Genomic DNA, 23,373 nt, shown 5'->3' with positions numbered 1-23,373 from the left:
CTTTGAATGTTGCCCGGTTTTTCCTGAGGGGTTGGGCACACGCATTACCCAAGTACAAAATAGCTGCCATGGGGAAAGGCAGCCTCCCAAACCTTTAGTCTCCTTAAGAGCTGTGAGTATTAAGCCACAGACCTTGCACTGGGTTGTTTATTCAGCAATATTCCACTGGTATGAGTTGTTCATGATGGTTTTTGCCTCTGCTATGAAGGTAGGTGGGCATTTAGTTATGATAGCAACTGGACTTTTTCAAGGAATGCCATTTCATCCTGAAGTAGGACAATTTGCAGCAATACAGATTGAGGTGCACAGACTGTAGATCTGAGTCTGTCAAATTGTTCCTTCTTCTCTTTAAAAAAAAAAAAAAATCATCCCTGTTTTTTTGGAGCTTTTTCAGCTAGGATGAAAATTATTCTCAAAATGACACTACATTAACAGTCAGTGGAATTGTCTTCCATGTATGAAGGTTTTTAGTTTGTTTTTTTTTTTTTAAGAAGATGTATAGACTGGATCCAGCAATGCAATTCAAAAGTCTATTCAAAACCACCTTTTAACAAGCACATAATGTCATTGGTTAAGATAGAGAGCCAGCTAGGGAAAAGAAAAGCCTGGTAAACTCTTGGTAATTATGCTTTAATAAAATGTCTATGGAAGCTAAAAAATTAATTAATTAATTAAAATTATATACCTTTTTTTTTGTTTTAAGAAATAGATATGCAATTATATCCTCAAAATAAACTTTTTTTCTTTCTTATTGGAAAGAAATCTTTCAGAAATGGAATAGCTAGTACCAGCGCTAGGGTGTTTTTGTTGTGAAAGATAAATTATGCAGAAATAAAATGCAGGGTAATCTTTCAGAGTCTGGGACTGGCTCTTGTTCCCAAAGCCAAAAAAAAAAGAAAAATCCCCAACTGATCTTTTTTTTTGTTGTTATTTACAGAGAGGATGAAGTACCCCACAGAAGAATAGAAATCAGATAATAAGAGTAGAGATTGTGGTATTTCTATGACTTTCACTTTTTTGGCTACTAAATTTTTCGATTCTAATGGTGATGAATTCCAAGTGCAAAAAAGTTTGTGATAGTTAAGGAGATTAAGAGCAATCATGTCTATCTTCAAAATTTGAAAATAAGCCTTTGTTTTTGTAATAAATTATATAATATTTTACATAACTAATATTTTTTATAATCTCTTAATTTGTATGGCATATTTTAGAGACGGTCCAGTGGTGGTCTCTATGTAAATCAAGGTAACCACACTTATGAAAACGTAAGTAAGACTTAAAGACAAGGAGGTGATTATGACTTAAAAGATGTAAGAATAATATAAATCATTAGTAGTAACAAAGGCGGTTTTCTTGCAATAACTTACATCCTTTACTGGTTCTGTGTAAATTTATAGAAAATAATTGGATTCTGGATCAATATAAATAAGTACTCATGAGAATCCAGAAATACTAAGGCTGGAATGTTAATCCTTTTTTAATCAGAGCATGATTAAATGGGAGAACTACATGTAGTACATGTTGTACTCAACAGCAAACACAGGAGCAGAGTTTAGACTAGACAAATGGGAAGCATGGAAGACCTTGGGGGATGATTATTTGAAATGTAAACTTATTTTGATCTAGCAACAAGATAAACATTTTAAAAAGAATTTCAAATTTTATCACTGACTGGATGCAATGTTAGAAAAATGACAGCTGCACTTTGAACCAAATTCACATGGGCTAAACCCAGATCTACTCAAAGCCATGGCAGCATTTGGATGATGAAATGAACTTTGTTAAATTATTGGTAGAAATGTAACCGGTAGCCCAGCAAAACCACATTTTAGATTTGCATAATTAAAAAATAACCTAATGAATAGCAGATAAAATTAAAATGGATTCAAGTAATTCAATCCACTATTTCCCAACATAGGACTCTCTGTAATAATTAAACCTGCTGTTACAGACCTCTGATGGAAAACCAAAATGAAGGTTAACAATAAATGCTGGAGGGTCACACTGAGGGCTGAATGTGTAGGCTGCTGCAGAGATGTTTTATCATGTCTACTGCTTGGAAAGTTTTCAAAAATTGTTTCAGTTTTAGCAGTGGAGAAACAAAGCTTGAGCAAATTGGTCAGTGTTACTGAGGACATGCATGTGTGCCTGGATCACAATTCAGAACTTTTCATTTAATTTATTCTTGGGCTGCTCCTGGCTTTTAAATGACCTTGTGTGCAGTTCCCTGCAGCTGCTGTTGTAGCTGTGTCTGTGAGGAGTCCCTGCCCTCAGCAAGCACAGGTTGCAGTGTTCCCTCTTTTGCATCCATATGCCACTGGTGAGCTCCCTCTTCCATGTGGTATTCCAAATTTCTCTTTCTGAATAATGTTTGGTGTTTTGTTCTTCTTGTGAATGCTTTGGAGATGAGTGCAGTGAAAGGATTTCCATCTGCCCGTTTCTAAACTTAATGCTGCAAATGTATTCCCAAAATTCCCAGGAAAAAGGTAAATAAACTGGTAGTGTAGAATATTTGCTGCTTTGTAGAATAACCCATTTCCTGGCTCGATGTCTTCATTTTACTGAGTCAGATTTCAAGGCACTTAGCATATGCTGCAGTTGCTGTTTCATCATGCAAGTGAAATTCAGCATATAAAGTCAAATTTCCTTTGAAAAGATTTAGCATAAACTGTAGGTAGGAATCTTTTATTAAATCCACTTTCTCCTCAGTGCTGTATCAATTAAGAGATAAAAAGAAGGAAGCTGCCAAAGAAAATTTAACCTCTGGTATTCTAAAACTAAAGTGTAAAGTATCCTTTTCCCTTCAGATGCATAAATCACTTAACAAACTTTAAATTTTTTTTTTTTTTTTTTTTTTTTTTTTTTTTTTTTTTTTTTTTTTTTTTTTTTTTTTTTCAGTAGTAACAGTATGTCAGCCAGTGTGGAAGTCATTCATCCACCACTTAAAAGAATCCATGTGTGGGAGGGCTAAAATGTAGAAGTAGCATTTCCTAACAGTTTGGGACAGGAAGGGATCAGTGTCTTTCCCAGAGTGAAACTGCCAGATTACATCCGTGTTAAGGAGAGGTTCCTTTCACTGATGTATTTCCAGGCCCCTGAAATGAACACCACTATAGAAGTGACCATCACAGGGCTCCTTTGTTCAGTCTCATGCCAGAATATGCTGTCAGGCAGTGTGGTACCACCCTGGGACAGGCTCCATGGAGTCAGAGACTGAAGAGTGTCTGCCCAGAGTCCCAGGTTACAGCACACCCCAGCCCTGCTGCTTTGGAGGCTGAGAATGACTGATTGCATTTGGGGTGGTTCATGTCTGTAAATCACCAGTTCCAGGAACTGCCCCTGAACACTTCAGGCTTCTTTTCACAGGAGTTATATTCGAAATTTTATTAAATACTTCAAACAGATTTTTATCTGCTGTAAGTCAGTACAAAACCATTAATCTGGAGCTCATTCCCTTTAACTGAGATCAAATCTTCTCTGACATTAGAAGTCAAATGCCTGGGATCAATGGTATGAAAATCAGCAGGATATTCTTGTTATCTTTCAGTAGAACTGAGAGCCATCTAAATAGTTAATGGTTTTGACAAGAACAGTCAGATTTTAGCAAAGGTAGCAGAATGATGAGTGAAACACTCAATTTACTTGAAAAAGATTTTATTAAAAATCGTAACTAAAATTTACCACATTGTCAATAAATGAATTTATTGACTATGGTATAAAAGCAATATAATTTCAAGGTGTTGTGAGCAGACCTTTAAATCCCCAAGCATCTGCATTAGATTTAGAGTTATATGATCCTGTCACCTACATTTGGCAGTTAATGCTGCTCCTGAAATTTCCAGGTTTTTTGTGACCCTGTCTCTGTGTGGAATTTGGCCAAATGTTTCCTTATTCCTAAACTACCTGGAAGACAATGTCTTGTGATCTTTTGCTTAGATCTTAAAGTTGAGGAATATTTTACACAGCAGAAAATTTCCCTTTTTCTCTCTCTATAAAGCTAGTTCTCCATAATGATAATGTTAAATTTAGAGTGCTTGAGAATAATACATAAAATCCAGATATCATAAAAATAGAAATATTGGTAACAGAAATCAGAAGATCAGCCTAAACAGTTCCTGATTGTAGTCACCTTTGGAAAAATGCAGATGGGTGCAGTTAAACCTTCTAAGCAGTTATTTGGCTGTGAGTCTGTAACACAGCAGATCTCTGGTTTAAGGGCAAAAGATGACCTGCTTATTTCTGACTTTAAGCCAGCTGGAACATATTAATGGGATCAGATGCTCAAGAAAATTCCCTGAGAGCTGTGTGGAATGCTTAGCAAGGGAGGAGATTACCAATAGGTGTGAGTGTGGTATTCCAGCCTGGAAGTTCACCTATGTGACTGCTGCCATAAGGAGTGTCTTCCTTTCTCTGCTGAAGTTAGGTAGGACATCTGAGAGATTAGATTTTGGAAAATGTAATAACATTCCTGTCATGCTTCATACATGGCAAAGCATCTGCAGAGCTCTCCATGGAGGTATTATTCATCAATCCAGTCAAGAATGTATGAAGATAAATTTTACCTGTGAAGGCCCTCTGCACCTTAGATGGTGCCCTGCACAGCCAAGTGTCTTCAGGTATTTGTTACTCAAAAAGAAAATGTGAGAAGGACACCAGTGAAAAAGTGTTACAAACTTCATTGAAACCTCATTATAAAACACCCCTGAGTACATGCAAATCTTGAGTCATGTGGGATACATTTATACACAAGCTGGTTTGGCAAATCCTGCCTATTATTTGTGTTAAATAGCCTTGCTCCACAACAGCTTTTTTTTTAAAAAATGAGAGATAAAAAATTACATTGAAATATATTTTTTTTGTGTAGAGCTACTCTTGAAATAATCTTCCTGTTTGGTGAAGATGAGCTAAAACCTTTTCTATCCTGACAGGAAAAGTGAAATCATCTTCACAGTATCATCCCTTAGTAATTCCATATTCTTTGGAACTGGCATTTTAGACAAGATGTTCTCTATTACTGCCCTGCCTCTAGTAGTAATTTTTTTGATGCTACAGAGAAATTGCTCCTGGAAAGGACAGAAAAATATGTCTGTAATACGGATGTATTCTTGCTCAGATGAGCTTATGTCTTGTGGAGCCTGAGAGCAAACACTGACCTTATTTTTGCTGTGTTCCTGTTAGACAACACCCAGTTGCTTTGTGTGGTGACTCAGTGACACCATAATTCCAAGCCTTAATGGCATTTCTTGTATTTAACTGTAGGAGAACAAATAAATACAGGAATAGTTGCACCTTCCCTAGTGTTCCTCAGCAGGAGTCTCCAGCTCTTTCATCTCTTGTCCCTGTTAATGCAGGCTCTGTCTTTGGGCTGTGGAGAATGTTTCAACCTAGTCCAAATCGACAGATATGAGACCTTCCACCCCAATCAAAGATGTTCCTTTACATGACATTTTACAGGAGGATGTATTCTCAGTGCTAGGACAGCTGGGTGACTCATGCTCTGTCAATGCCACGTATTTGTGGTAATTTGTCATTAGTAGGCATTTCAGCAATTTGTAGCTCTTTTAAAGCAACTTGAAAGGAGAGTCACAGGTCTTCCTGAAAGGGCATAGAATAGCAGATTAAAGAGATCAAGAGAACAATTCTGTGCACTCATGTTAAGATAAGCATTCCAGAACAGAGGAATAGCATTTCCCAGCACAGCCATGCAAGCAGCTGTTAAAATTTAGCCTATGTTCAGTTTCAGTAGGGAGTTTTAAACACAAAGTGTAATATAGTCCCATTAAATGTTAGCTGTAATTTAGTAGGCTGGAGTCGTGCTGGGCTAACAGGGCTGGGAGCTTTCTGCCTCTCTCTGCTCAGCTGATTTGTTTGGAGTTTGATCTAATTCCTCAAAAAACAGCAAGCATTACTAATACTAAATACCCACATTATTCATGTGGGGTTTCACTGTAGTTAAAACACTAAGCATTGCACTGCTTAGGATTTTAACTTATTTTTGTTAAATAGAAAGCTTTAAGCCTCAAGAAGACCCTGGAGTGATTTGATTGAAACTGTATGAAAGTGTTTTTTTGTCTTTTTCATTTGCATTTCCTCCATTCTCCTTATCAAAAAGTTCTTGATTACAGTGATTACACATGGAAATTTCTTTTCCTTGCATAAATCTGTACCAATCACTTAGTGGAATAAACACAAAATATTTGAAAGACAGCTATGGAATTTAACCACACCAGTTTCATGGGATTTGTGTGGCTAAATGTGCTGGTCAGGCACTAGCATGTACTGTGGCACAGCATTTCAGAATGCTTTGGGTAAAGCATGTTGGGTAAGATGGTATCTTTTAAAAGATGGATAAGAAGATATATGGAAATAGGGAATTAAATATGAAATGGAAGTCTCTACTCAGGTCTGCTTTTGTACCTTGAAAGTTTCTGGTTTTTTTCCTGGCTGTCAGTTTGATCTAATGAAAGCAGTTCTCTGTCTCTGAAAATGTTGCCCCTCTTTATATCATTATGAGGGGAACCTCAACTACAGAAGCTGCATTGTTAACTGTGGTGTGAATCCAAAATCAATTTCTTCATTCTTCCCTTCTTGCTGCTGTTGACACAGTCAAATCAGCTTCTGTTTGCCTTAAGAAGCTCCTTGTAGTTTGCAGGGTCACACCTAACACAGAACTGGCTTTTGGGAGCTTAAGGGTTTAAACCAGAGCTGTCCTGGGATAATGCTGGCTTTGTGTGTGTGGTGTAGAGAACAGGCCTGGATCCTAGCTGTGATTTTAGATGTAACTCAGGTGTTTACTGAGTGTTTAAACCCTCAGACCTCAGAGGGCTGTGCAGCCCTGCAGAGGGACCTTGACAGGCTGGAGAGAGGGGCAGAGAGGAACCTCCTGAAATTCAGCAAGGGCAAACCCAGGGTCCTGCACCTGGGGTGGAACAAGCCATGGACCAGCAGAGCCTGGGGCTGACCTGCTGGAAGGCAGCTCTGCAGAGAAGGGCCTGGCTGTGGACACAAGCTGTCCAGGGGCCAGCAGGGTGTCCTTGTGGCCAGGAAGGGCAGTGGAGTCCTGGGGTGTGGTAGGAGGAACAGTGCCAGCAGGTCAAGGAGGTGATGCTGCCCCTGTGCTCAGCCCTCAGCTGGAGTGCTGTGTCCAGGTCTGGGCTTCTCAGGACAAGGAGCTCCTAGAGCAGGTCCAGCAAAGAGCTACTGAGTTGGTCAAAGGTCTGGAGAATCTCTCTTAGGAGGAAAAGTCAGGAAACAGAGAAGAAACAACTGAGAGGAGTCCTCAGCAATGTTGGTAAATATCTTAAGGGAGGGTGGCAGGGTGGAGTCAGGCTCTGCTCAGTGGTGCTGAGCTACAGAACACGAGGAAAGAGGCAGAAACTGATGCAGTTCCACCTGAATACGAGGAAAAACTTCTTTACTGTTCTGAGCACTGGGACAGGCTGCACAGAGAGAGTGTGGAGTTTCCCCCACTGAAGATATTCAAGAACCATCCGGACACAATCCTGTGCCATGTGCTCTGGGCTGACCCTCCTTGAGCAGGGAGGTGGGACCAGATGCCCCAGTGGTCCCTTCCAGCCTGACCCATCCTGTGATTCAGTGGTTCTGCAAAGTTATTTTTTTAAATTCTTGTCCTGTAAACTGTGGCCCATAATTGCTCTGTTGCAGTTCAGAACAGTGAACTGCAATTCAAGTAATCCCTTACTCTGCTAGAGAATTAAGCCCTAGCCAAGTAAAAATACTATCTCAGCAGGGTCTTGAAGACCAGTTCAGCTGAAGGAACATCTTCCATTCTGCCCCAGTGGAAGGTCTATATTCTCCTCCTTCACCTTTGGGTTTACTGATGTGAGAATTTGTTCTGTAGGTGTACAAAATTATACTAAGTAGTTATTTCTAGTGGAGTCTTTTTAATAACTCTGAAAAATGCTACATTAAGACAGATACATATTAGTATTTCACATTTATCTTTGAGATCTAGTGTTTACTTACCTACATGGAACATCAATAAGTCTCTTTGGTGGATGACTATCTCAGCTGACTACCATTAGGACCTCAGGGAAGGTTGCAATATTGAAAACTGCTAAAACCAGAAGATACATAACTCTCCTGTTTTGTGTTTTTTTTTTGTTTTAATTCTTCTGTTAGGTGCAAACAGAAAGAAAAATTACTCACAAGGGACTTCAGGAAACTCGTGTGAGCAGAGCTCTCACAAAGCAAAGCCCAGCAGAAGCTTTAATCCTCCTGGTGTGAGAGGGACCCCTGGAATGGAGCTGCCTGTAAACAGGATAATTGATGTGGATGGGGTCAAACTGGAGGACTCTGGCACACGCTCCTGTGATGATTCTGAAGGGAACCTCAGCTTTGAAGGGTATATCTCTGAACTGAGATCTTGCCAAGGGAGGATGAGGACTGGAGTTTACAGGACGTCAGATCTCCCATCTCTGATAGCTGTCAAGACTGAGAAGAATAAGGCCACTGAGAATCAGTATAAAGCTACTTTTGTCTGAATCTTTGCTTTTAATTAAATTTTCTGGTATTTTGCTTGGCATCAGCAGCAATGGAGATATGTCTTAGAGACATGTTTCTGCAAGATATAAGTGGTTTTCAATATCCACTTGCCTTCAAAGAGTCTCCTAGAGACCAACACTTCTGATACGAGTTGGAAGCCCAAGAATGAAAAAATAGTATTCCAATGAAAGAATTGAGTTATTTGGTTTTTCTTTTTTCCATTTCTGTATTATTGTCCCTGGGATGATTCCATTGAACAGTGCAATTAAAATTATGATTTTGACCCAACTATTCTTGTCTTTATTCAAGACAAACTTACTTTAAATATCCCTGTCCAAACTTTTAATTTAAGATAGCTTCAGTTTAATCTTCTAATGGTTTTCTCTTGTTTTCAGGATTCTCTGTGTTTTAGTAGATTTTGGAAGCTTAATTAAAATCAGTTACTGGTGTAAAAAAGATTAGGAATACTTTCTTAATATCTTCCTGTCTGTCTCATAACATCTGGGAAAAGGTCCAAGTGGAATTCAGTCTTGTCTAATGCATTGCCTGGATATATGCAATAAAACCATTGTAGTACAAGCAGCAAGAAGCAAAAAAACAATGACAACCCCAAACCAACAAAAACCAACCAAACAAAAAACCTACTACCCAACAACAATAAAATAACCTCAAACAAACCAAAACTGTGAATTTGCTGTGCTGGGGATAGTAGCTGCTTTTGGAGCCAACACAGGTGGTGTTTCCACACCAGAGTTATGTATCTAATTACACACTGGTGTGATGGTCACTGTGTCCCTCCTCATCACTGCTCTCAGTGCCTTTTAACTTTGGGGAAAGGAAATTTGGTATTTGCTCTTTTGATAAGGGTTCAATGCCCCTCATTCTTCTTGTTGTTCATTGTTCATTTTAGTTTCAGTTAATTTTCAAGCCTTAGGTGGAGTTATGAGAAAGAAAAGATATTTAAGACTGCTGAACATGTTGGTTTTGTCACCTGCTCCTTTTCCTCCATCACCATTTCTTCAGGAGAGGTTGAAGCCTGGACATGCAAAAGGATACATGAAGAACTGAGAGTGTTGGAAATCTGCTCCCCATATTGAGTGGCAATAGAGAGACTTCTGGGGGTTCACTGCTTTGAAATTATTGTGAGAATTAAAAAGTCATGCTGCATATCTCCTGGACTGCAGATGCACACAGGCAATAGGTCTAAAGCATCAAGGTAAATATTGATTAATTCCTCTTTCTCTGCTCCTAAAGCATACCAAGAATATGCTGAATTTCTGAATAGCTGAGAGTACTGGATGCTGTCACTCAGTTTCTTAAACTCAGATGTGTAAGGTGAGAAAGAAGGTATGTATGATTTTGTAATCATAAATCAAGATTCCCAAAGCTTAATGTTTAAGTGTTAAATACTCCAGTGAGATTAAGGGATACAACACCCATTAGCTTTAATACTTTATTTTTTTTTTCTACTGGTAAGTGATTTTGCTTTGATATTGTGGAAGAATCCTTATTGACATTAGACTCAACTCGAGTGGGCTCGAATGATGGGATATGTTGTGAAAATAGCTGCACTTTTAAAACTTCCAAGCTTTAAACTAATTTTAGAGTTATAAAATTGTGGTGGTGTAATGATACTAGAGATTTGCAAAACACAGCAGGCAGAACATAGCCTGGTGAAGTGAAAATACTTAAATATTTATGTATTTTTAAAGAGTTTCTTTCTTTTTATTTAAACTATTTTGCTGATAGTTGCCCTTGAGCAGATATTTCTTTGCACAGATAAATGGATAAATGGCTATAAATTTTTCCTATCTTCTGGAAAATTATTAGCTTTGTTCTAATCAAAACTAAAATTACAGCAGTCAAACTCAAGAGAGGGCTTTTTGACCTGGGATATGCTTTGTACTGTTTTTGTGCCTTGGAAAATAAAATCCTAACATCTGACAGATAGAAACTTGAAATTCAAATGCAGTCATTACAGTCTTTATTAATCTCTGATCAATATTTTAGATGAAAAAAGATTGCTTATCTTAAATTGTGCAAGGGTACTCAAGTGACTCAAGTCAAGCTGTGTACAGGAAAATGAAGGATGTGAAAAAATGGAGTTTTCTTTAACATAGAGAAAACTCTTGGCATAAAGCCTGGAAATCCTGTAAACAAAGGGACATGGGAAAAGCTGTTTCTCCCCACACTGTCATGCCAGTTAATGGCAGATTGTTTAAAAGAATGACTTCTTAGCTAGAACTAATAGAAATTAATTCCTTAGACTTAGAAATCATTAACAATATTAGCTTTCCTCTCAGTATCTGGCAGAATATAAAAGCTAAACTGGCTGGAATCAGGAGTTAATAAAAAGGAATGTGGGCAGCCTGTCTCTGGCTGATGGTTTCCAGTATTTTACTAGGGATGTGGTCTAGTTTTAATTACTGTGTGACTCCAACATTATAATTTGATTTTAAGTTGCCTCCTCATACTGTGATTTACACTACTAATCAAATCTGGTTGCAGTTAAAAATCAGTCTCATTGAAGCCCTGCTTGATAACTTTATCCTTTATCTTGCCAGCTAGTTCCTTATTTAGGAACTAGCTGGCCTTATTTCTCTTTTATTTTTCCCAGTTTTTCCCAGTGTGGAAACTCCACTTATGCAGAATTACTCTTTTGTCTTCCTAATCCCATGATGATAAAGAAGAGGGGTCTTTCCATCCTTTTAGGTGGAAGAGGGGGAATCTACTGACCTGTGTCAGTACTCAAACCTGAAACTGTGACAACCAGTGATATAAAAAAATTCCAATCCCAACACTCAGAAAATCCTGCAGCATTCCAAATCTTATTTAATGTAGCAGTTGTCTTATATTTCACTTGTTGTCATGGTATCTGATTTTCAGCTGTTAGTGGTTCAGCCTCATTGGTTCCACAAGTCACACTTTTGTTGTGGTTTAATTTTAAAGTCTTTGTGAAGAACAGAAAATACACATATAGGCAAACTTGCAACGAGACTTCCCCCATAGGATTATTGTAATTTTGTGCCTTGTCAACAAGTCTGTGATATAACAAAACACACATGCAAAATAAGTCACTGCACAGTTTAGCTCTGGGGGACTGTGACAAAGAACCAAGGGGCTACAAAGAGCATAAACAGACTTTGCAAAGAGACTTCAAGAGCTTTATTCTCTGTGGGAAGGAGCCAATACCTGGCTGCACTGTCCTTTCTCATGCCCCTGGAAATCTTCTGGGGGCTGTTTAATGTCCTTGAAAGATGCTGTGTCCTTCTGGCACTACTTCTCTGCCTGCAACCTTTGATTTCTTTGTGCCTTTGCTGCAGCCTGAATTGCATTATTCCTGCTTCTCTTCTGGTGCTGGAATTCAGTGTTCTTAACAGAAAACTTCTAAAAGTTGTGCCTCAGCTGGCAGCCTCCTTGTCTCACTGTAGCAGAGATAACCAGGACTTAGGAGCATATTTTTATTTTTTGGAAGTAGCTTGATTTTCACCACAAAACTGAAATTCCTGCCAGCAGTTGTCTCTCAGCAGTGGTGCTGCTGCTCACCCCAGTCCTCTGCAACACAGATTCAGCAGCAAATTCTGTCATTTAAAATGGTCTCTCCTAAGGTACTTGGTAGCTGGGAGACAGGGAGAGTGTGTGTGGCAGGGTGATGCAAACACCTGGAGGCATCTTTTCACAATTTCTCCAAGATTTTGAAAAGTTTCCAAAGGCTCAGTGAGACAGAGCAGGTCCTTATCCAGGGTGTGAGAAGCCAAACTGGGTCTGGGGCACCTCCCAAGCACAGCTCTGTGACTTGGGTTTGGAAATGGCCCTGATTTCTGCATGGACAGGCAGATTTCCAAGCTTTGTGGGATTGTTGCAAACCTGTGTGACAGCAGAGCTGCTCTGTGGGTAGTGTGGGTGTTTGCCCTGCAGCAAAACCTGTGGCACATCCAAGTGCTTCTCTCTGTGCTCATGGAAGAGCAACCAAGTTTAGTGTGGTGGGGTGATGAAGAACTGTGAGATTTGTGACCCCAGTTAAAATACAGGAAAAGCTTTCATTGATCTTACTGAAATATTTCCTTTCTGTAGACCAATTGTTACTTTTAGCCAGGTTACTCTTGATTTTTTTCAGAAAAAAAAGAACTGTTGAGAAGTGCTGGATGATCACATCTGCAAATCTTGCCTGCATTACTCAAAATATTAGCAAATCCAAGATGTTGCACATGAACCAACATGCTTTCTGAACTATTTGTGTGAAAGATAAGAAAATTGTTTATATTTTTTGTCCCAATTGATAAATCTGTTGTACAGTCTAAAATGCTGCTGTACAGAATTTAATTTGTATCCTTCTTTTATTTGTAGTTTTGTCTTTAAATATCTGTATGATCAGTTTCTAATATGAAAATGCACATTGGTTTTCTTTCTCATCCCTTGTCTCCCCAAAGTATTAAGAAATCCTGTACTGCACAATAATGTTTATAGAATCTTAAGTGTGTCAAACTCATTAAAATGTTAATTGTGTATGTAGCAAGTAAATAATTTATACCACTAGAGTTGATAACGTTTAATTGATATTTAATTTCAATGTAGGGAAAATATGTGAAAAATATTTTTTCAGTTATTCTGGGAACTGCTGCCATTTAGACATAGCAGTTTAAATGGAAGTATGAGACAACATTAAACTCACATGCATTTTATTAGATTCTGCAAAGATATCTTCTTAAACCTAGCCTACATAAAGAAATTCCTTTAAAAGAGGATCGTTAAAAATGCTTGCCAAATATTTATATGTCTTAAAAATAGCTCATCCTCTGGAATTTAATAATAGTAGGGTATGTTTTTAGCCTTTAATTATTTCCTTTTGCTCTATTCTAGCAACACAAAGGGATTGCAAGCCTGAATAGCCAAATGTTTTCCAGGTACAGTGAAATCCTCCTCTGGCTTCTTGTCTGAATAGTCCTGGTGTTGTCTAGCTGTGTGTGGTGGTCTGAGGGGACCAGTGCATCAGAACTGCTCTGATGCTCTATATACCAGAGAGAGATAGAGAGATGTAGGAAGAGAAGAGAAGAGAAGAGAAGAGAAGAGAAGAGAAGAGAAGAGAAGAGAAGAGAAGAGAAGAGAAGAGAAGAGAAGAGAAGAGAAGAGAAGAGAAGAGAAGAGAAGAGAAGAGAAGAGAAGAGAAGAGAAGAGAAGAGAAGAGAAGAGAAGAGAAGAGAAGAGAAGAGAAGAGAAGTTGCAGGGGTCCAATGCCTGTGTAAACTAAGCTGTATCAGTGACACAATGATGCTTCAATCCTTCTGTAGTTCCCTTCTCATCCACATCCCTCTCCGTGCTTGGAACAATCTGTACCAGAGCAAACTAATACAGAAGTTTAAGTACCAATAGTGGAAAATTATGACTGATGGGAGTGGGATGAGACCTGTCTTCCAAGTCCATGCCAACACTGCATTGCTGCCTGTGGTAATCTCATCCCAGTTTCCAGGGATAAATGTGAATCCCACCCCTGCAGATACCCAGAGCTGCAGAGCCACTGGAGCATTTCCATCAGTGCCCATAGACTGTAGCAAGTGTTGGGTGCTGGAAGGACATTTACCCACCTCCCTGGAGAAGGTCCTGGAGTCCAAGTTTGGGAAGTGTATCCTTAAATACTTTGTGTCTGCCTTGCCAGGGAGCACCATCCTGTTCCTCACTTGCATTCTTTGCCTGCAAAGATCTGCTCACAGTCTCAAAATAGTCTGGAATTCAGTCATTGTGCAGATTCACACCTCAGTTCCAGAGCAGGCTGATAAACAAATGAAAGGCCAGCTAGAAGTTAATCTGAATAAAGCTAATCCCTCTTGGAGTGGCATGTTCTTAGGCCAGGGCTCAAAAATTAAATTAATGCTTCTCCCCATTCATGAAAGAGGTAACTGGGGTCTTAATGATTTGAGTAATTTCTGGAAAGATGAAACCATGTGATGAGGAGAAATTTAATTACTATTACTTAAATTACTATTCTCCCTCATTTATAGATTTGCACATGCATCCTTGTGTTGCTCTTTGCCATTATTTACCAGCACACCAGGAACATGAGCTCCCTCACCACCAGCAGCTATGTAACCTCAATTTCCTCCATGATTTAACCATTTCCAGAGCAGTGCTATGGCCAGGATGAAGCAATGCCTGGCTGAGATCAGCCCTCTGCAAGCAGAGCACTTGGCTGAAACGTGTTTGCAAGCAGGAGAGAATCCCTGGTGGTGGGAGCAAATCTCTGATCCTGCCCTTGCTCGTTTGAGTGTTGCCTAAAGTTTGTGTGTTGAAAATCCAGAGCAGCACATGCTGCAACTTCATTCCCTGGTGATGCTGTGGAGGGAGGCAGATGTTCCTCTCCTGTGGGAAGGTGCTGGATGGTGAGGCTCTGCTGGTCTTGCACTGCCTCCATCTCCTGGAAAAAGCTGGATCTCCCATAGCATCATCTTTTCTGTTTGTTTTATGTTCTTGTGAGAAAGGACTGACAGATGTGTGAGATTCTGCTGCCATTCACTGCAGTGACATCAGCTTGTACCCACTCTCTGATGTCATAAGCTAATTTTGCTTGCTAGACACTCTGTAGTCAACAGGATTTGGCCTCCTGTTTGCAAAAGAAAGTCCAGTTTAGTTCAAAGGACACTTAGCAGAGCTGATATGAAAGACATGATTTGTCTTTTAGGAGAACCCCTTTGGGATCTTGCCTAACTTTAGGTGTCTGCTCCAAAGCTGCCTTTGTATCCTAAACATGGGAGTTACTTTATGTGTTTGTCAGGGATGTAATTAATACTGTCTGTGGATATAAGGAATTGTTTGTTTCATACCTTCCATGTGTATAAAGAATGATTTGTTTCATCCTTTAGCTGAAACATACTTTTGTACAGGTGACTCATACCTTAAATTTAACACTTCTGTATTTTCAAGGTCTCCACTGCCTCATCTGTGAGCCTTGATACCACCTCAGAGGTAAATACATATGCAGGAGGGCCCTGAAGCTAGGTGGGGTGACTCTCATCTGCCAGTTCCTCCTGATCTGTGAACAATGTAAGTCAATGACAGCTCAGATTGTTTCAGCAGCAATTACACAGAGCAGCAATTACATTTCTGCAGCAATTACAAGGAGTGGCACTGGAAGTACAGGAAAATGAGGGGGGAAAAAGAGAGAGAAGGAAATACAGCAGTGATATTGACCATGTTGTGAAATCTTGAGCCCAAGCCTGTTCTCAAGGATGTGAGCTGTACACAGTCAGTTCTGAATCAGGATTTGTGCAGTGGGGAGAGGGCTGCTCCCCAGAAGGGAACCCAGATTCTTTCTGGGGCATCTCTGCCTATCTTAACCTTGTGAGTGCAGGAAAAATGGCCCTGGAGTTTTGCCAGGGACAGAATCCCTATTGAATTGGTAAAAAAAGTGTGCACCAGTCCCCAGCAGGATGAGACCATGGACTGGCAAGAGCAGAGGGAGATAACAGAGGCATTGGTAGTGGAGTTTTGTATGCAGTGAGAGGGCAGCCCTGCTAAGGGACACTGTGTCCCTCCTTCCAGGAGGCAGCATTATCTCTCTGCCTACCTGACACATCACCAGCTCTCCCAAATACACCCCAGGCATGGGACTGAGACCCAAGGGTGCTTTTCCTGCATAGGAACAGGACTTTGGCATAAGGGAGACTGAAGGGAGAAGCTTGAAGAGTCCCTTACAGATTTGCCTCTAGATCTGGGATGCAAAAACCCCAGGGAAAACTGAGGCAAACAGTGTGCTAGATCAACAAACAAATAGACAAATCTAGGCTGAGTATCCTTATGATTATATTGAAAAATTCAGTGTCCAAGCAGCTCTACTGGCCTGCCTCATGTCCCTGAGGGATGGAGCACTCCCTGCACAGGGCACAGGTTTAGCAGAGGGCACCTCTTTGTCTGGGTTCCCCTGGTCACCATGGCTAAAGGATGAGCAGCTGGTGTCAGCTGGCTCTTCAGCCCCTGGCACAGGAGTTACTTGCAGGACAGAAAAAAACATCTGGTTATACACACATACACACACACCCACATACACGTATCAAAAACATGCAGAAAATGTAGATATAAACACAAATATCTAAAGTTTTCCATACAGGGTGCTATTAGGCCTGCAGTCAGAATAGTTGGAGCATTATTTGTGAACTCTGCTCTCCATCCTACCATAGGAAATCACCCCAAAGGCAAGGCAGGCTGTGGGGCTGGCATCCTTCCCAGGAGGTTGTCCCTTCCTTGCTAGTGCTCTTTCCCCTTCCAAAGGGAGGACTTCAGCTGCATTCAGCTGCAGAAGTGGAGCCACTTCCCTCACCCATGCCTGACTTATAGACCATTTTAAAGTATTCCATGGGGGCGTCTAATATGCTAATGAAGGAAGTGGGTGGAATTGCAGGAATCTGAGCACAGCTAAAAATGTACTTGCCTAACAATTGCAAATCAGCCTGTGCTCAAGTTACCTAAATGTGTTGGCATCGGTGGAAGGTGGGTGCCTCCACACCTCTTCTTGTCAGTTTTCAGTGAGTACACAGCTAAAAAAAACCCCACACGCCTCTGTATATGGGCCCACTGTTTCAGCCAGGGTTATCAGCAAAGGTTTACACCAAAGTCCTTGAAAAATACACTTACCTACTTTCCACTCTTATTCATGCAGTAGGAGGAAGAGTCTCTTCATGCAAACACACCCTAGACTGGTTACAGGCATAGTATTTTAGATATATCATGACATCTGGGTGTAACAGAGCTAAGTTATCCTGAAATGGACTTCCAAAAGCTTGTTTGGATCTGGGTCTGGGATGTATGAATTAAGATTCTGCATATTGCAGATCGTAGCAGAGCTTTAAATCACTCACAGACTTGTGTGATTAGGAATGTAAAAGCACAGCTCAGTTCTGTTTCTGCAGCTGAAGCCCAGCTCTTCCTGTGCTATATTGATATGGTTTGTTTTTTCAGAACAGAACTATAGTTTTCTTAGATGCACCAAAAAAACCATCTATAAGCACAGCTGCAGGTTAAGGCATTAAAAAGATATACCTGCAATATATAGATGCAACTGCAGTGGCTGTACCTGGCCAAAACTGGGATTTCACAGAGAAGAACAGTGAGGCCAGTACACATTACATGGCCCAGGGGCTGGGCTGGGAGGTGCTGTGCCTGCTGCTGTGGGATGAGGCACTGAGGACAGGCTGTGCAGCTCTGGGCTGGGGAGGGAGGTGAATACAACACCTCTGACTCTGGGCTTTTAGCTGAGGGTGGCACAGCTCTGAGTGCAGCTCAGAGAGAGAAGAGGAGGTGCACAGCAAGATCAGAGGTCGTGTCTGAGAGGCAGCAGTGAGATAAGAGGGCAGAAGAGTCAGATGGACACCAGGGAGTGGGGTTTGCTGAATGGGATGTTTAACAGAAACATGGCAAGGCCAGCTGGAGGAACCACGTGGAGAAAATCCAGGAGCAGATCCACCTCCATGTGGGAAGGATGGAGGAGGGGCCAAGCCCTGCAGAAAGCAGGGGAATAGCCAGTATCCCCTGAGACCATTGTGCACAGAAGGATGACTTTCCCTCTGCTGCTGGTCTCTGGGGTGTTGGAGGATGCTGGCAAAGGTCATGGGCCAGGATGGGACATGCACAGCCAACCTGTCAGGGGGGTGAGAGTGAGAGTGAGTGAGGTGGGAGAAATACCATGATGGATCCTGGAACTGCTTCAGTCCCTGGAGATAAGAGAAAGGAAATCAGTGCAGAAAACCCCAGAGCTGTGAGCTTGTGGGTGAGGGAAGCCAGGAGAGCTGCTAGAGATTCTGGGGGAGTGTGGGAGGTGAGGAGGAGTGAACATTTGGCTGAAGGCACATCCTTCTGTCCCAGGATTGTCTCTTAGTGCTGCAGCACCCAGTCCATGCCTGCTGGATCCCAGCTGCTCAGCAGCCACACTGGCAGCTGTGCTTTCCCAGCCTTGCTGCCTCCAGGAGTGGGGAGGAGCACTGGTAAAAGTTTATATGGCAGAGATTGTCCCCAGTTTGGACAGGAGAGGACAGACTGGGACTCCAGCTCTTTCTGGGAGCCCAAACCCTGTCACTTTTTGCCCCTGGGATTTCTGAAGCTCCCAGGGAAGCAAGAGGGATGACACACAGAGATGTTTATGGTTGCAATGAAGCTGCATTTTACACTGTTTAAGGCCCAAATAAATAACTCAACTGTCCAGTTTGATTTGAGCCAAAACTTTTCTTTTTTCTTGCTGAAATAAGCAAACAAGCAAAATGATTTCAGCTTTCTGTCTTTGCTTTAGCAAAAGAAACACTTGGCTTTTCTCAAGGCACCACTGTGGAAGCCACAAGAGAGGTGGAGGTTCACTTGTCAGTGGTGAAGATGCTGTTTTTGGCTGTGAGTGACAAGACTGAGGTTGCACCATTTGCTGGACAGGTGTGCCCTGTGCCCTGCTGTGTTGGGACAACTGAGGAGTTTGATGAAGAGAAGAGGAAGGTTCCTCATGCACTCACAGTGCTGCTGTGTTGCCTTATTTATTAAAAAAAAGTCACTGTGCTTTTAGCCCATGAGTGTTGACCTCACTTCTGGAGATTTGAATATTCAGTAAGATTCAGAGGCTCAAATTCAATTATTATGAGTTTTGGTAATGGCTCCCAGGATGATGGGAATAATATCAAGCAGCAGAGATGAAGGAGATCCCATCTGACAGGGACAACAAGGTCTCCAGTGTGGTTTGCAGGTCCCACAGAAGAAAAAAGAAGGGAATTGGTTTGGTTTGTACATCAGTCTCATGTTAGCACTGAGTCCCCTGTAGTACACCAGGAGCAGAATTGCCACATGTGATTGTTTGCATCCTACACATTCCTGAAAGATAAATCAAAAGTTGTATTTTAAATGCCAGAAATTGTTCTAATGACTTCCTGTTCACATGTACCCACCAGATTGTGCAAAGGGCAGAGCACACCTGCAGAGATTTTAGACCCTGCTCTAGTTCCTTGTGCCAGCAATGCTCCTGCACCTCTCCTTATCTGGGAAACTGGGTCTGGGTTTTGTAGCAATAATGTCACCTAAAGCCATGGAATCAGATCATCACAGGGGCAGCACTACCCCATCAGTGTGTTACTTTATCACTATATAAAACTCAGAAATTTGCAGAAATCCAGGGGGAATCAGTCATCAGAAAAGTTTATAGATTTTCTTCAGTTTTGCAGTAGCTGAGTGGAAGTTTCCTCAGAAACATTTGCAATGGTCAGAAGATAATGTAAAAAGGGAGAATACATGAACATGAAGTCACCAGACAGCCCTCTCACTACCCTGGTAGCTGGTACAGAGGAATGAATGCAAATGGATGAGTGAGTGTGTGTGTGTGTGTGTGTCTAGACTTGTCTTTTCCACTTATGTCTAGTCAACAAACCCTCTGCAATTTTATTATTTTATACTGATGGCTGACTCAATTTATGTTTTGTTGATATTTAATGATTTAGGGTAGTTTTTAATATTGTTTCATTATTACTAAGTAGTTCAAAGGCTGGCCTCAGTCTGAGACTTTATTAATTATTTTTAAATTTAGAGTAATAGAAAACATTGCAGTGTGGGAACTGAGGAAAAGGAAAATGTATGAGGCAGCATTATCAGTATCTGTTATACAGCCACAGCAAAACTTCTGTCTTTCCCTCATTTATTGTGTGTTTATTTGCCTTTTCTTTTTCCCATGATGTCCGTATAGAGAGGAAAATGGCTGCAGAAATGAATGGATTTTAGCCTTTGATAGAAAAGGATTACAGTCTGCAAACATAAAAAAGAATTCCTTGTCTTATTTTGAAACTTTTCATTCTTTAGTAATAGCAGAATATGGCTTCAAATACATTTGGGTTCTGTGTTCTGCAGGAAATGTTCAGTATTTTGTGCAGCAAAATTAGCAATCAGAATGTCTCTTTCTTTAAAAGGAAAATGGAATTTTCTCTGAAAACAAGAGCTGGACTCTGGAGTTTCACTGATGGGGTGAGTTGTGATGCTCCAGGACTTAGAGTTACCAAATATTCTACCATTTCAAAGCCAGGTTTTCCTCTAGCTCCTTTTTCCAGATATTCTTTCTCTTGTTTATATTTATTTATATGTATACACACATATATTTACATCCATTTAGTATTTTAAGAGCCTCATTTGAAATGGGGACAAAGTAAAGTCTAAAACCTAATATTAAGGAATTTATCTTGAATTCCATATTGATTGTTGCCATATCCTTGTTATTTTTCTTTTTGTTGTTAAGTTATTAGCTCCATAGACACCTGATTCTTATTTCCTCCTATACAAAGTTTCCATCACTAGGCTGGAAATAGTGAGTCACACATAAATAAACTTGAGAAGGTGCTGGAGAGCAGCTCTGCAGGCTCATCAGCCTGACCCATGGGCAATGGTTTTGGCACAGATCATATTCTTTGCACTTATGTCCTCCCAAATGTCCAAAGCCCTGTAAAGTTTATAAGAATTCAGTATCAAAATTGAGTCTGTAGTTTTCTGATTAGTTTCTTGCCAATGAGATAAAATGTTCCTCAAAAAACCTCCATTTTAACAATCCTATGAAATGCCTGAAGGAGGTAGACAGTTTCTGCTGTTTATAAATAGCTGAAAGATTCACAGATCATTTAACATCATTTACCAAAAAACCACACCTCAAAATCTGCCTTTTTGCTGTGGCTGTAAGGCCTGTTCAGACACCTCTGCTGAACAAAGGCAGGCAGGGTACATGGAGTACCTGGAGTTTTTAGTGATTCAGATCCATCTGATCCCTGAAATCACTGTTCAGACCTTAGCCAGGGGTAATTCCCATTTTATGGTGGGGCTTCTCTGGCAGCTGCTGCAATTCCTGGCTTTGATGTTTTTCCTTTTACTTTGTGCCAGCACTGACCTTTCAGCTGAAGTGGCTCCTGATGTTGGTTTATTCCTTTTTCTCATGTTAAGGGATCAGCTTGAGCTTGAAGCTTGGAGCTGTGGCTCCCCAGAAGGACACACTGCAGCTCTTGGTGGAGATGTACAACATGAACTGCAACAACTGGGAGTAGGCACACTGACTATAGATTGCATCCTTGCTTTTCTTGTACTTTCTTTTGGACATGGAAAAATGCTTCCCTACAACACCACAGACACACAGTGTTTCTGGTCCTGGAAATGAATGGTTTCTATTCTAGAAATGGGTGGAAGAGGGTATTTCCACAGCCTTAAAAAGGTATCTTCCTCCTCCCCTCCCCTCTTTCCTGCTTCTCCCTTTCTGCAAAACTTTTGGGAACTCTCTAGTGGAATAGCAGGTAATGGCTTTTTGTTCCCCCTTTTTGTGCAAAATTTCAGTAACTTGAATGGTAAGCAGATGTCTACAAGCCATTGAATAGGCACTATTGGTTTGAAACCTGATGGCCAGACTGAAGAATGAGGAATCTATGTTTCAGCTTGGCTAGGTTTTCAGATCGGACTGTACATCTTATTTCCAGATTTAAAATGACTGAAGATAAGACTGATCTATTCCACAAGTCTATTCTGAAGCTTGATTTGCTTCAAGTCTTCTGGCAATAAGCAATTCATAGAGGCAAAGATTTTTCTTTTGCCTATTTGCTAGATTTTGGGAAGGAAATTCCAACTTTGCCTGTTTCCTGCTGTTCCAAGCCTTGCTCACAGTAGCAAGGTTTAGTCCATAAACCTATATAGGCCTAGTTCAACTAACAAGAGTTATTACTGTGATGAAAGAGACAGCAGTGTGTAAATCCTCTGTACAATGATAAACCATCCATGTCAAAATTGTGCAGGGATAGCTCTGCTTCACCACTGGGCCCTACTGCCATGGCTTTGTTGGGTCAAAAAATTAAAAAAAATCATATCCCTTCCATAGCTGTGCTAGTAAAACTTCAAAGAGCAGCACACAACTTAAACAAGGACTTAAGCAAGCTGCTCTCTCTGTTGTTGTGGCTCTGGGGATTTTGGGTGTGAAGAGGTGTGGTCCCTGACTGACAGGACACGGCAAAAGCCTCGAGCACAGACCCCGTTGTACCAGCCCAACCTGTGGATTTTGGTTGTGGGGCAAGGTGGGGCTGAAACAGACTGCTCTGGTGAAATCCCAGTTTTAGCAATACCCTCTGCATCTGTGTTAGAGATGATTTTGCAGTGCAGCTATCTCAGACAGGCACTTGCAAGACAGAGATGGCTTTGCTCAGGTGGTGGCAGAAGGGAGCTTTTTGGTGCACAAAATGTGTTATCAGAGTAACATGTATTTTCTTTCTTTTTAACTTTCCAGTCTGTTGCTGGAAGGCTGCTGTTGCAAGTCACAGCTGGGCAAGTAACCATCTGTTAATGAGTAATCCTTGGTGTTGGCATTGATCTGGCCCTTGTTTTGCAATGTAATGCCATCTCCTGAGTGGGCTTGCTTGGAGGTCCTTGTTGTTGCTATACTGTGTTTTTAATTAGCTCCTGAAGAGAAAGGGAAGGGGAACATCCTGATGATAAATCAGCTCTAGTTACAAGCAATATTGGATCAGCTTCTCTGGAGCTGCCCTTCAGTGCTTGCTGATTACACCAGGGACCATCTCCAAGGGTCAGGCACTCTGTAAACTCTTCACTCCTGCTGGATTAGGGAGAGTCTCTCTCTAGGGCATTCCCTTCTACCCACAAAGACATTAATGATTAACAATGATAACAGCTCTGCTTACTTAAAAAACTAAAATACCCAAAGTCAAGTAAATCACAGTTCCTTGTGAAAGCTTGTTCCTGATTCACCTAGCCCTTGAAGTTTTCCTCTGCCAGGCAAAACCTTCATGAGAGGAGAGCAGAGATGAGAGTCTGTGCTCCTCTTGCTGTTGTCCTGGCCCTGAGCCTGAGCAGTGACTGTGCAAGGATGGTAAGTGATTCTTCTCC

The 23,373-nt window shown here is 40.9% G+C and overlaps 2 protein-coding genes across 5 annotated transcripts in view; both read left to right on the top strand.

Moving 5' to 3' along the window:
* Positions 1–8,909, top strand: part of RGS12 (regulator of G protein signaling 12) — an 83,600-nt gene extending 74,691 nt beyond the window's left edge. For 3 of the 4 annotated variants that reach the window (XM_056490213.1, XM_056490211.1, XM_056490212.1), the window contains one exon: positions 8,143–8,909. In XM_056490213.1, the coding sequence (XP_056346188.1) occupies positions 8,143–8,504 (362 nt within the window). In that variant the 3' untranslated portion in view covers positions 8,505–8,909. The remainder of the gene's footprint in view (positions 1–8,142) is intronic. The other variant, XM_056490215.1, reaches the window with a different exon arrangement.
* Positions 8,910–22,920: 14,011 nt separating this feature from the next.
* Positions 22,921–23,373, top strand: part of HGFAC (HGF activator) — a 40,452-nt gene continuing 39,999 nt past the window's right edge. The window contains exon 1 of the mRNA XM_056489170.1: positions 22,921–23,356. Coding sequence (XP_056345145.1) covers positions 23,291–23,356 — 66 coding nt within the window. The 5' untranslated portion in view covers positions 22,921–23,290. The remainder of the gene's footprint in view (positions 23,357–23,373) is intronic.

This window comes from Oenanthe melanoleuca, chromosome 4, assembly GCF_029582105.1.
Source record: "Oenanthe melanoleuca isolate GR-GAL-2019-014 chromosome 4, OMel1.0, whole genome shotgun sequence".
Taxonomy (NCBI): Eukaryota; Metazoa; Chordata; class Aves; order Passeriformes; family Muscicapidae; genus Oenanthe; species Oenanthe melanoleuca.
Note: the sequence above shows the minus strand (reverse complement) of the source record. Positions and strands in the feature narration are given on the sequence as shown.